Genomic DNA, 14,071 nt, shown 5'->3' with positions numbered 1-14,071 from the left:
CAACATTTTCTTTTGATATCTTTACGATGTCAGCTAAGTCACGCAACTTTACTTTTCGATCATTCAAAACGATTTTGTGGATTTTTTTGATGTCAGCAAACCATCGTTTTATTGTTGTTTTTGATGGAGCGGAGTGCCCATAAAAATTTTCAAACCATTACTTCACTTGTATGGTATTTTTCCCCTTCAAGAAGCAGTTTAAAATTAAAACACGAAATTCTTTTTGATCCATTGCTTTGAAACTAACCAAAGTAGCGTCACTCTTAGCACAATAACTCATGAACTAATGAATATAATACCATGACATTTTAACAGCTGTCTTTTTAGGTTAGTACTAACTCAAAAATAGATAGGTGAATGCAATAAAACTAGTGTCATCTATATGTTGAGCCCGCGACTTTTTAGCCCATGTGTTAAAACAACGTTTTGGAATCAGGTGATCTTAACTATAGACATTTTTTGAAAACCAGCTGGGAGTGTTTTTACTTATGGGGACCTGTACAATGAATATTAATGCAGACCGCTAACGCTCAGGATGAACGGCAAGTAGCGGAATATTCACTAAATGTCATTTTGAGAGTTTAACAGCTACTTTAAGCTACATTTTAATTTCATGAAACCGTAAAGTTTAATATTTATTTATTTGATTCCATTTGTAATTCAAGAGAGCGCAGAAGTATTTTACTATCAAACTTTTTGTAATTACAATTTTATGAGATGCTCACGTAAAAAATAAATGCTCCACTTCTGATGAATGTGACAGATCGCTTGTGATGATTGTACGTTTTTGATTACAAAAGCTGATTATTTTTGTTTTCTGTTTTTATTTTTCTAACAAAAAAGTTAGATTCATTTTTCTACTCCACTACTGGTAATACCAAGTGATTGAATAAACAAATAATTGACGCGTGCACTTCTGTTATGGCGTAAGCGCCAATTATATATATATACATATACATATACTTCTGTTAGAGATTTCGACGAGCTCATCCTCCTATTTGCGGCGTGCGTCTTGATGTTGTTCCGCATTTGAAGAACTTACTGTTTTAAGCCGACTCCAAAAGGCGAATGGTTTTTTATAAGGAATTTTTTCTTAGCAGAAATACACCCGTAGGTTTGCCGTTAACGGTTATTTGAACTCATGCACTGCCGAATGGTAGTCACGCACCAAGCCATTCGGCTACGGCAGCCGAGAGAATGAATGGAAGAGAGTGTGGAAAATCCAGAACCACCATCAGATATGAACATGAATGTGATAATGATTGCAATATCTTGTCAACGCAGATTTCGCAAATATCATCGGAGATATCCCTAACTGGAAACTATTGAGGGGAAGGTAAATGCAGTGAAGATTACAATTGAATCGTCCAAGTATTTCAACCAACAGTCCCAATGTAAAAGCTTCATCGTCCGACGCCACTGTACGCAATATTCAAGTTCCAGTTTGAAACAACAGCACCAGCAAATCACTGGAGACTTGCAGACATGCCTGCGGTTTAAGGTTGTTCAGATATTAAAATTTATTCTATTGTCTCCCATAAAATTACTATTTCCCATAGCTGTGCTTAAAATGCACCCCCTCTCTTTCACAGCACCGTGACTTATGCGAATTTGTTTATTTTTATTTCTCAGTATGGTATTTTTGAATGTCAATGTAATACTTTTATTTATTTTAATAATATTTTAATTTTGGCGGTCGCCGTTTGGTGTGACTACCATTCGGAATTCAGAGAGATTGTAGGTTCGAATCTCGGTGAAACACCGAGAGTATTTCTGCCATGAAAAAGCTCCTCATAAAAAATATCTGTTGCTCAGAGTCGGCTGAAAATGTAGGTCCCTCCTTTTGTGCAACAACATCAAGACGCCCACAAATAGGAGGAGCTCGGTCAAACACCCAAAAGGGGTGTACGCACCATTATATATTATATGTGGTTAAATTAAATTAATTTATCACTAACGGCAAAATTGATGGCCATCCAATTACGATGGGGAAATCACGTTACCGGCCGCAGTTCCCCCTGTTATTCCTTACCTTGTTATCCCATCATTGCCATGAGAATATAAGTAAGCAAACAAAAAGAACAACAAAGAAGCAGGTTTTTTTGACAATCAAAACACAAAATCGGAAAACAGCAGCTTTAGTACCCTTACCTTGGAGGGATCCGCCATTGTATAAAAATACAAGTAAAAATACACTTCCGAATTAGAATTGTTATGGTAACATTAAAAACAATAGAATATCTTTAAAAAAATACAAAACAATATCTTCGACTGGAACAATTTACAATAACAAATATTTTTAATACATGTCTTAATTATAATAATACTTTTTATTGAAAAATATCTCAGTTTGTACGCCATTTTTTAGAGTTTTTGATATGATATTCCATGAAATTGAATAATTTTTTTCAACCATGTTACATAGAATAGCGTTTTGGAATCAGCTGATCTCAGCTGTGGGCATTTATCTCGTAACAGCTGGGATTATTTTTACTTATGAATTTGTACAATGCAATCCAATTTGGCCTATGGATATGTGAAAATTTTGATTGCATGTGAAAATTTACTATCGACTACTGATGGCAAGTTCTCATCTTAATATGGAGTATATTTTGATTTGAATGGCGCGTTATTTCGATCAATAAACAGAGTGGAAATTTGAAAATAAATTAGAACTGGAAAATATTTAATTTGTAATTTGTAAATCGTCTGTGCATTGGAAATGCAGGAAAAGGTGATAGGTAAAAAGCAAAATAAGCTGAAGTTAGTCATATTTTTTGTTTTCTCAGAAATGGACGCTGGACGTCGAGTCAAATCAATACGACCTAGAGCAGGGCAAATTTTATTTAATAGGATATATGGAGAAAGAAGAAACTAACGAAAACTATGTGGATATTAAGCTTAAATCAAAAGTGAGTATCCTAAGCATATTTTAATACAAAATCTAATTTGGGTATTGTCGTAGAGCGTGGACACGAAGCATTGTGTTGTGGATGCCTCTGGGACCGATTTATATATATATGATTTGCGTAGTAGGCTCGGAACGTTTTTGAATGGCAAACGGCTGGGCTGGATGCTTAAAGAATGTATAAATGGCGATGTGGAACTTCAGATTGGTGAAGTAAAGGCTCAGCTATATCTGAAGGAAAATAGAAAGGTATCAAATGATAAAATTATTATTATTAAATGGTGATAATTATTTCACGATATTTCTCTTATTTCAGTGCTTAGAACTCGATACTAGTAATATTTTCCTGGCGCCCACTCATAGAGCTCCCAGAACATCTTTGGCTAATACTAGTTCACGGTTGTTTAGTTCTCCTAAAGGATCTGTTTTAGGAGATTCAGGGGATGAAAGTTTCAACATTCCCGAAACTCAAAATATAAAACGAGTTTCCACGGAAAATTCAATTACTTTAAATATTTCTCGAAACCAATACGAAAATGAAAGAAGTTTCGCAGATGAGTCTTTTATACCGGAAACGCAAAATCCTGCAGCGACAGAACAACCAAATAAAATGTTAAGTACCGGAATGGATACTGACTTAACATTGGATTCAAATATGCATAAATCGAGCGAAATGCTTCGTATATGCACGCAAGATTTCAACGAAAATTTGTTTGAGAATGGTGAAGATGATGAGATACTGTTTTCATCGTTGGTTATACCAAATATTAAACACAATCCCGTGATTTTGACGCACACAGCTATGAAGGAAAACATAAATACAATTAGTAAGTTGTATAAAAAAGGCTGGTGATCAGAACGGAAAGTACGTTTCAACGTGCACGCAGTTTCTTAATTGCACTGCCGATCATATATTCTCAGAGTTTGGGTCTAGATAAATTGTGAAGAGTGGTGGAATCACTACAACTTAACCCCTGGAAGAAGGGAGACGCGCCTTGACATAAAATGGGCTTTGGCGCGCGTGAACAATTTGCTCACGTTACTTAATTGTATTATTGTTCTGTCCCAATGCGAAGACAGTATAGTAAGATATAATACAGAACAACGTAACTAAATATTTAACATTCGAACAATAAATTTATTTCGGGGTTCCAAAAATATCTAAACAATGCCCCTTTAAACATTGAAAGTCGCTCGATTTCAAATTGCATGAGCAAATCTCGCAATAACTGACTCTGAAGTAGTGGCAAACTGGAATGTGCACTTTGAACAAAAAATTTTTAAGTTTTTTGTGGCCTTGTAAAATTTTACTTTATTTTACTTTGCTGTTTTTTTGGTAGATTCTCATTTACATGCAAATCGAAATATTTAACAAACCTCAATTTTTTAGGTGGACTTACAGCCAGCTGCGGTGATGCTCAGATGGGAGAACAAAATGCTGACACTTCTCAGAAGACGCAATGTGTGGAGCGAGAAGATACTTGTACACCAGATCTGTTTGATTTCCCAGAGTTAGCAGAAATTAATATGCAAATGGCCACTGGCGAAACGAATATGAATTTGGAAGAAGAAAAAAATCCAACGGGAGCACCAGTAGAACCGGGCTCAAAAACGACGTCAACCAACGGTCACAACTTGTCAACTAATGACGGAATGAGTGAAGGTGATGGATATGCGGAGGAAGTTGAGCTAATGCCAACACAGCTCTTCGTACCTATTCCTAAAAAAATTGAACGTAGCGTAGAGGAGCCTGCAACTATTACCGGCGCTGAATTATCACTAAGCGGCAAAGAAAATATTCCGTGTACTGATTTTGGTCTAGAACAAACTCAGATTTTTGCACCAATTAAAGGTAAAATTTGTAGCAATATCAGATTTTGCTGAAAATTTTTAAATTTGGTAGTACGACGAAGTTCAGCTGTGTACTAGCGTCGTATGGTGTGCGACAATTGAGATTTGCATTGGTTATTTATGCTTACGACCCTTAAGATACTTTTCCCATTATTTGATACCTTCTCTGTGAATATTATTTTATTCGTCGCGCTAACCTTTTAATAATTCATGTAGATGGAAAATCAGTGGAGAACAAATGTATGCCAGTAGCGTCGGATGCAACGAAAGTACCTACCAATGAGCCACGTGATGGGAATACAAGTTTGCTCCCACCTACTCAAATATTTACAAGCAACTTGACTAAATCAGCGCGCCAAACTACTATGTCTGCAGCACAACAAAAACTCAATTCTACTTTAATGCTAACAGGGTATGGCGACCAGCCAAAAAGTGTTGCTAATTTCATTGAGGATGTGGATGACACTGAAAAAGGAGAACCCGAACAACGAAAAATTATAACGAATCAAAGTAGCTTTAAGAAGCCAAAACCAAATAAGCCTAAAAGTCTTTCAAGTAATGAAACAAATGAAAAACATTCCAGTGTAAACAGTTCACGAACAGAAATAGAAGATGCGCTATTGTGCACACCCAAATGGATTTCTGATAATTTCGATGAGCTTTCTGTAGAGCGAAATATCTCTTCAGAAAAAAAACGCAAGCTATTTGAATCCGATTCAGAGGAAGACTCTGTCGAGTTAAGCAAAAAAGATTCTAAAGATTTCGAAAGATTGCTATCGAATTTGAAACAACCAAAGCCAATTGTTAAGCTACCGAAAATGAAAAATTTGACAGCTAAGAAAGAAACATCTACTCAAGTTAGTAAAGCAATCGATACCAATCCTACTTCTAACAGTCTAAAAAGAAATGAGGATGCGATTGAGAAAGTTATAGTTAAGGGAACTGAAAAAGACCAATCCATAAAAAAAGATAAGAATTCTCCACATCAAGCAAAAAAATTCGATGAAGCGGTTAAGCCTAACAAAATTTTCTTAATTGAGCCAAAAAAAGAAACTACCGAAATTAAGGTTAATAGGATGGATAGAAGAAAACACAACTCAATTGGAGAAGATCAGGAACATAAACACGAAAACGAAAGACGGACTAAAAGTTCTCCAAAAAAAGGTGGAGAAACACCAGTCACACCTACGAAAAGGATGACACGTCTAAGGTCAAGAACTAGTGATGTGGAGATTGATTTGGTAAGCAGCACGTCGTCAGGCCCGTCACATGCCAAACAGCGCAAAATTGAGCAAATTGATGAACCTGGAAATAGTAAAAGTAAGTGGAAAATAACATTGCTTACAGTCGTGTCAACCTTTACTCATTCAATTTTTGAATTATTTGCAGAACGTGTGACTCGGTCGCGCTCCAAAACGGAGTCTCAAGAAAGTATTACTTCGACAAAATCATCAGTATCATCTACTCGGATTGCAACGAAAAGGAAAAACTCACGCGAAGAGCAAACACAGGCATCAATTGATAAAAGTTCTGCTGAACCTTCAAAACATACTAAATCGAATGAGAGAAAGGAGACGGGTTCTGTACAATCTGCTGAACCCTCAAAACATACTAAGGCGAATGAGAGAAAGGAGACGCGTTCTGTAAAATCTGCTGAATCTTTAAAATATACTAAAGTGAATGAGAGAAAGGATACGCGTTCTGTAAAATCTGCTGAACCCTCAAAACATACTAAGGCGAATGAGAGAAAGGAGGCGGGTTCTGTAAAATCTGCCGAATCTTCAAAAGATACTAAGGCGAATGAGAGAAAGGAGACGGGTTCTGTAAAATCTGCTGAACCCTCAAAACATACTAAAGCGAATGAGAGAAAGGAGACGGGTTCTGTAAAATCTGCTGGAGATAGTAACCCCAAGCGTGGCGCAAATGCGCCGTCAGATGATGAACCCAAACATTCATCAAGCAGCGTAAGTGAATTGAGCTATAATTAGATGTCAGCTATTAATAAATGATTTCCTGTTTAGACCCGTACCTTACAGGTTGCTATGACCATGGTCGAGCCGAAAGTATTGCAAAGCTTAGTGGACAATTCGCCAGGTTTGTACTACCAACAAAAAGTTTTGTTTGTCGCTTAGACTTACTGTTGTTTTTTAGGCAATTGGAGCTTAGCGAACGATCCTACCGACATCGACGTTTTAGTTATGGATAAAGGAAATCGTACCCTAAAATTTTTAATCGCCATGGCAAAAGGCATACCAATTGTTACATCAAAGTGGTTGGAATCGTTCAATAGTACCAAAACTGTTCCGCGCGGACTAACCCATTTCTTTAGAGATCAAGAATTTGAAAAACGGCACAAATTTTCATTATTGAAATCATTGGAATTGGCGAGAAAGAGTAAACTTTTTGAAGGCTTTCATTTCCTTACCACACCTGGTATCTCGCCACAACCTGCTGAAATGAAACGTAAGTAAAATAACGGTTTATTTGTAATAGTAATACATTTTTACGGCCGCCGAATCCAAGTGGGTTGGTGTGTAAATATATCAGCCGGGCGCAAAAGCCATTGTGGGGTTGAAACATCAAATTATAGCGTTTTTTTTCTAAAAGCGGCCAACCCCTCTGTAGGCAATGACAAATTTTCGAGTGAATTTCTGCCGTGAAAAAGCATACTCATAAAAATCACCTGCCTTTCGAAGGCGGCAAATAACTGTGAAACCCTCCATTTGTGAAAAAGTCAAATTAAAAACCATCTAGGGTGTAACCGTCAATTATTATTATTATTAATAAAATTTTACTTTTATTTCTATAGAAATTATAGAATGCGCTGGGGGCGAAGTGCACACGGAACCACCGCAACCTATACAAAATCAAAGAGTTTATCTAATATCGACGTTGAAAGATAAAAAATACTGGCATAAATATCGACGTTTTAACAGTAATATTCGCATAACAAACACTGAGGGTGTCATGGCATCAGTTATGCGCCAAACCACTCAACCGTTGGAGGCCAACATTTTTGCATAAGAATGTTAAATCGGCTATACTCTTGAAACCAGTGCTAGATAAAACGTTAGCTAGCGTTATTATATATTTGGAGATTTTACTTTAATTTTTTTCTAAGATTATATTTTAAATGTTACCTAAATTTAGGTCATTCGTTGAAGTTTGTCGCTATGTTTAATAAATATTACTAAACAATCGTATGTGAACTATTTATTATAATTTATATGTAGATGTTGAATATTTATATGTAGTTTGTACAAAAAGTAAAATTTACTCTTTTCTCTGGTTTCATGTATCCTCTTAATACGAAAGATGTAAGTATTTTCAATAGTAATTAGTTTTATTTTACATCTACAAGAAAATTGCATTTTTGTTTATCAATAAACGATGAACGCGTTACAGGAATTTTCCTTTTGCCTGAATGGCATTTATTGGTTTATTTTAAAGTGGGTATTTAGGTAGAATTGCGGGCTTCTTTCTATTCTTACAAATTTATGTTTAATTTGTACGAACTTATCGAATGAGTGGTAACGTTGGTGGCGGACCGGCGCGATCCATCGCCGTACCTGGACCGAGTAGTACTTGTTTTTGTTGTGATTTTTGCATCTCTTCCATTTGTGCTCGTTCCGTTTCAAAAATAACAGGCGCAAAGAGAATAACAGAACTCGTGAAGAAGATCCAGGAAGCATTACATGAGAACGAGTAAAGACCCTTAATGCTGGTGGTAGTAAGATCTACAACTTTTCCAGTAAATCGACGAACTGGCTCAGGGAACATTTCTGTGAGACCCCAAAGCCGCTCTCCCAAGGTCTCATCTGGTTCCTGTAAGAGAGGCCAAATTTTAGTTACGCTTGGAGCTACTGCTTATAATAGTTTTTAGTCAAGTATGAAGGGAAACATAGATTTTACATCAAAACACACTATAAACCGCTTGTTTATAGAGGCTGGCAACGCTCTAGAAGACTTAGTACTGCATGATAAGTTTCTTTTTATTATTTTTATTAACGTTCAAGCTCATTTTCTTTTCATTATTCATTACTTTGAACTAAGTGCATTACAGTGTAATGACATATGCACGTTAATATCAAATTTTAATTCAATTAATGTAGTGAAAAATTCCTAATGCATGATTGCCTAACCAAAGTGAGGTTATGCGCGTGGTGCTGTTTTCATGTAGGCCAATACCATTGATTTTTCTTAATTTTTTAGAATGAGCTAACAAACTAGAACTAAAACAATTACACATAATTTAAATAAAATTAACTCACATCATCATAGTTTTCATCATCCCCACTCTTGGATGCAGCCTGAAAAATGTACAAAAGATTTTTTTAAATTACACGACATTTTAGGTAAGTTTATACACCCATATAGAATCCCACCATAAAATTGCTTAATACAATAATTTATTCAGTGATACTTTAATGAAACTACGCGAAGTCTCTCCCTTATTCCATAACCTTTTCCAGTTTTGATAACACGCATACATAAACCTTTTTAAATACATTACTTCAGTTCGAAATGCTTACAAATTTCTCTACTGCTCGCCGTTCTGGTGTTTCGTCCTTGCTTCCGCCCAACGAAGACATTCCGCTATCCTTTTCGATGATTTCGATGTCAGGATCAGAATCCATCAAATCTTCAATCTTTACGGAATCCACTTTTGCTGTTTTTTACGCGACGTACCTCTACGTCGCTAACTGGTATTTGTAAAATAATGGAATATTCGTCTTGGGAAGATGTTTTATTGTTACTTTTATAGGTATAATATTTGACCACGACTTTCTCAAATTAAAATACTAAATCGATTTTCCAATTCGATCGGCACTATCATCGGCGATATCAGGTCTGCTTACAAAGCTATAAAAATAAAACACTTGGAACGTTTGGACTTTAACTGGCTTTCATAAGTTTACCCGCAGGTTGTTGAGAAAATGTTATTGCGTTTTATGTGGAAATATAATCGATTTTCCTATTGAGTTTTCTTTGTATCCACCTACTGCAATGCCATACGCACGTTCCTTACATTCGTATCAAAAAAAATTTCCGCGGATAAAGAGAATCAAAGCGAATCTATATATGAATTCGCTTTGATGAGAATGTACATCGGAATAACTGTCAAAACGTGCTAGTTACGTCAGAATAAATGGGGTATGTTCAGAATTTATAGATATTGGAGGTATTAAGGTGTTCTCAAACAGTGGTGGTACTACAGTTGAAAACCATCCTCACATCTACAAATTCTACTTAATGTGTCTTAAAATCTGTCAAAGTTCTGTTTTGAATTTGCCCGGTTTTTTCATGTAAACACCTTGTTGTCTTAACAGTTCTTTTTCAAAATGAGATCAATGAAATCGCATCACTTCGGTAAAATGAAAATGTGGTTGCCAAACTACAAAATGACAGCTGATAGTACGTGCGATTTCCTCCTTTTGGTAGGTGGAATAATGTAAATACATTCAGTGAATTTGCATTACATTGCATTTGAAGTATCTATTCGTCTTTATACATACAAAAGGAAGAGAAATTATTCAATGAATGGCTTGATAATATTGTGTTTTAAAGATTTGTTATTTATAATTAAACAAGCTAACAAAAATGAACTGCCGCGTGTTAAATTGTGAAAGGACGAATTTAAAAACTTCTCCAAAATACATCTGTAAATACGCCTTGCAAATGCAGTTTTTTGGCCGATGGCGCCGCGGAATTAAAATGTCAACTGCCAATCTTTCTTCATAGATTGTGACATAGGGACCAAAAGCAAAAACAAAATACATTACGCTTGTTAGTTTTGCTTTACTGTTGCTATCTGTTTAATGTACCTTTCTCCGACCGTAGGCGTAAAATACTAAAAAAAGAAAGAATTTATAATAATCGTCTGGATGCATTTAATTGCGCTCATCAAGAATTGTTTGTATATTAAGGTTTATTATGGTACATTTACTATTATTACCCACTGTAAATCTTTATATTGAAATAATGAAACAATTTTTTATGAACTTGCCTCTCCGGCAGCAATTCGCTTCTCAGGCTCTTTATATCTTTCAATTTTTTCCAAATGTTCATCTTCAATATCGACTTCTTTTTTAATATCTTTTTCTTCTGACATTGCTGCCTTTTTAGTTAGTTGTAAAAATGTTTGCAGTATTTATATGTACATACGTATGGATATATAGAAATGGCGATTTTTGTTAAAACTTTTTAATATTTTGTCTGCAAACAACGCACTCGAAAATATACATATGACAAAAATTAAAAGCAAATTTTGATGTTTATTTCACATAATACGACGTTTTCGTATTAAAAAAAAGAAGTTTTTGAATGCTTTCAATTTCTGAAATAATTGGAAATAATTAATCGGAGTTCAGGACAAAGTGGCTGAATGTATTATCAGAGAATGTTAATGAAATGAGAAGGCGGAAATGTTAAATGAGCTTTTTTCGGGTGCAACATTGAAGAGTTGTAAGGGCAGAGAATGTTAATGAAACATTAACATTAACATAATCAATCTCTGCCGAAGTCGTATGTATCAATTAATTTTTGCGTAAGCAGCTGTGAAATTCTTTACATTTGTTGGGATAATTGTGATAAAAATTTGAATATTAGAAAAGAGCAACGAAAATTTAATTGACTTAGTGAAAAATTATCTATGTTTTTATGACAAAATGTAGATCTTGTCTGTTTATGGTTACGGCATGACTAATCGACTACCATGTTGCAATGTTGGTTTATGGGGACTATGATTACGGCTATAGCGTTATTTGCTGTTATTTGCAGCTTTAAATAGAACTGTCATACGTACACGTTGGTGAGTGTGGGCACAATTAGAAACCTCAGAAGAAATGGGCAACTCCTTTTCCCGTGAGAGCGCTGCTTAAATTTGCATTCCTTATAACTTTATCCAGTGAGGCCACACCGGAAGAGACATTAGGTCTCTTCTATTCACCATTTCCCCACTCGCTTTCTCTATGCTCGCATAACAGCGAAAGCAACAACAAAGTTATCGAGTAATATGCGCCGCTAGCGAGTATGGCTATAGCTCATTACGCCGCACTGCCTTACCAGCACATATAATTTAAGGCAGCTCTCTTCCCGCGTTGCCGTCACATGTTCATTTGTTTCATCTATTCGCTACTTGCTTAGTCTTGGTGAAAAAAAGACGCCTATTAATTGGTTATTTAAAAAAAATACGAATTTTGCAGTTTCAACATCGTTCCACTACACTTACATTGTATATATATGTAAGAATAAAAATAAGGACATCCAGTATAAAGTACATAAATAAGTAAAAATTAAGATTTAAATGAAATCATCAAACATTAAAATTGAAAAATAATGAAGATAAATAACAAAATTTTAAAGAAATATAAAATATTGGAATGTGTAAATATAGGATAAAAAACGGGCAGCAAAACGAACTTTGTAAAACAACAAATAATTTAATAAAAATAACTTTTAATTTTGAATAGATCAAAAATTTTTTTTTTGGAAAATATCAAAACTTAAAGAGAACAGAATTCAAAGACAATTCAATTATCTCCTTTTACTGACTTGGGAAGTTGAAAACTCATTGCCTCCCAACACATCCTCAAAACCACTTATTCTTTATTTTTGACACTTTCTTGCAGTATTACAACAAAATTTATTAGCTTAAAACTACAACCTTGCATCCAACTCTCTTTTATTCTCTTTTTACACCGTCTTTTTCACACGATTTTGAAATAACACAGTTCACTAATAAATTTCTAAACATGAAATATTCGTTCTTGCACGAATCTCAAAAAAGGAAATGTTTTTCTAAACAAAAACAAAATTCTTAAATGGATGCCTTATTAAGTAAAAATTTGTCGCATAAGAGCAAGAAGTACATTTTAAAATGAACCAAGTCCAACTGTGCATTAAAATGTCAACGTAATCTTTTGATCGCGTCTAGGTGGATCACAAGTACTGTACATGGTGGCGCAAAATGAATCATCTCATTTTGTTTTGACTCATTTTTTTGAGTGAATAAAAAAAATATTTTGAGTGATGAATATCTTTATTAGACCTTTACGCACTCTATGTGTTGTAAGTTTGGATACTGCAGCTGTCTAGTTTAAAAGTGTCAGTGACTGACGTTCGACACTATTTCCACTCCAACAACTCGAAAAGTAAAAAAACAGCTAATAACAGACTTTGAAACAACGAAAAAGAAACAATATTTTGAATAAAGATGGGCTTGAAGTATATGACATTGTATCTGATCATATCTACTGGTGATAGCATTTTTGGTCCACCCCGAATTAAATGTGCACGTTTTTTATCAAGTAGCGATGACTAGTTACGAAATCGATTTTTCTCCTAATTTTCAAATGAATTTTTACATGTTTTGTACTTATGGATTGAATTTTCTGTACACTAATTGAATTTTTTTTACCATAAAATTGAATTGATTTTGTTTCTATTTATGTAACATGGCCTTTGGCATGGTGTTTTGGGAAAATATTTAGAGTTTTTTCATCTTACATAAATTTTCATCTCACATATATAAAGGGTGGTTTAGTTTCAAGGGCCGGTATTGATTTTGAATAAAATACAATTTTTTTAGGAAATTATTGTCATTTCTCTTTATTATGATAAAACTGGTATGGTTCAATTACGTATGGAACAAAATATTGGCCGCGGCCTTGGCGGCACACCTCCATCAGATGGTCCAAATTTTCGGTGACGCTGAGGCATAATTGAGGTTATATGCCGTTAATGTGCCGAATTATCTCATCCTTTAGCTCTTGAATTGTTGCTGGCTTATCGACGTACATCTTTTCTTTCAAATAACCCCAAAGAAAGAAGTCCAACGGTGTCAAATCACATGATCTTGGCGGCCAATTGACATGGCCGCGACGTGAGATTATTCGGCCATCAAATTTTTCGCGCAAAAGAGCCATTGTTTCGTTAGCTGTGTGACAAGTGGTACCGTCCTTTTGAAACCACGTATCGTCCACATCCATATCTTCCAATTTGGGCCATAAAAAGTTCGTTATCATCTCACGATAGCGAACACTATTCACAGTAACTGCCTGACCGGCCTCATTTTGGAGAAAATACGGCCCAATGATGCCGCCGGCCCATAAACCGCACCAAACAGTAACTCTTTATGGGTGCATTGGTTTTACGGCAATCACTCTTGGATTATCATTCACCCTAATGCGGCAATTCTGCTTATTGACGAATCCACTGATGTGAAAATGTGCCTAATCACTGAAGATGATTTTCTTTGACATGCATTTTGATTTGAACGCCCGATAATAAGCCTGAATAACTTTAACTCGT

The 14,071-nt window shown here is 35.2% G+C and overlaps 2 protein-coding genes across 4 annotated transcripts; one reads left to right on the top strand and one right to left on the bottom strand.

The window, feature by feature from the left end:
- The first annotated feature begins 2,587 nt into the window (after nt 1-2,587).
- On the top strand, nt 2,588-8,167 carry LOC128860503 (mediator of DNA damage checkpoint protein 1). The gene is made up of 10 exons (XM_054098076.1): nt 2,588-2,734; nt 2,790-2,912; nt 2,966-3,157; nt 3,225-3,735; nt 4,299-4,760; nt 4,976-6,079; nt 6,149-6,723; nt 6,781-6,853; nt 6,911-7,222; nt 7,569-8,167. Exons 1-10 carry the CDS (start codon nt 2,723-2,725, stop codon nt 7,781-7,783), a joined length of 3,579 nt encoding a protein of 1,192 aa, XP_053954051.1. The 5' UTR covers nt 2,588-2,722; the 3' UTR covers nt 7,784-8,167.
- LOC128860504 (mitochondrial import receptor subunit TOM22 homolog) lies at nt 8,082-10,963 on the bottom strand. 3 transcript variants are annotated; one of them, XM_054098078.1, is made up of 4 exons: nt 9,679-9,854; nt 9,292-9,622; nt 9,031-9,069; nt 8,082-8,584 (listed from the first exon to the last, which is right to left on the bottom strand). In XM_054098078.1, the coding sequence occupies exons 2-4, from the start codon at nt 9,394-9,396 to the stop codon at nt 8,276-8,278; spliced, it is 453 nt and encodes a 150-aa protein (XP_053954053.1). In that variant the 5' UTR covers nt 9,397-9,622; nt 9,679-9,854; the 3' UTR covers nt 8,082-8,275. The 3 variants fall into 3 exon arrangements, with proteins under 3 accessions (XP_053954053.1, XP_053954055.1, XP_053954054.1); XM_054098080.1 differs by lacking the exons at nt 9,292-9,622; nt 9,679-9,854 and adding an exon at nt 10,767-10,963; XM_054098079.1 differs by having other exon boundaries at nt 9,292-9,854.
- Between the last annotated feature and the right edge of the window lie 3,108 nt (nt 10,964-14,071).

Source organism: Anastrepha ludens, chromosome 4 (assembly GCF_028408465.1).
Source record: "Anastrepha ludens isolate Willacy chromosome 4, idAnaLude1.1, whole genome shotgun sequence".
Classification (NCBI taxonomy): Eukaryota; Metazoa; Arthropoda; class Insecta; order Diptera; family Tephritidae; genus Anastrepha; species Anastrepha ludens.
The sequence above is the reverse complement of the archived record's forward strand: the minus strand, read 5'-3'. Positions and strand labels throughout refer to the sequence as shown.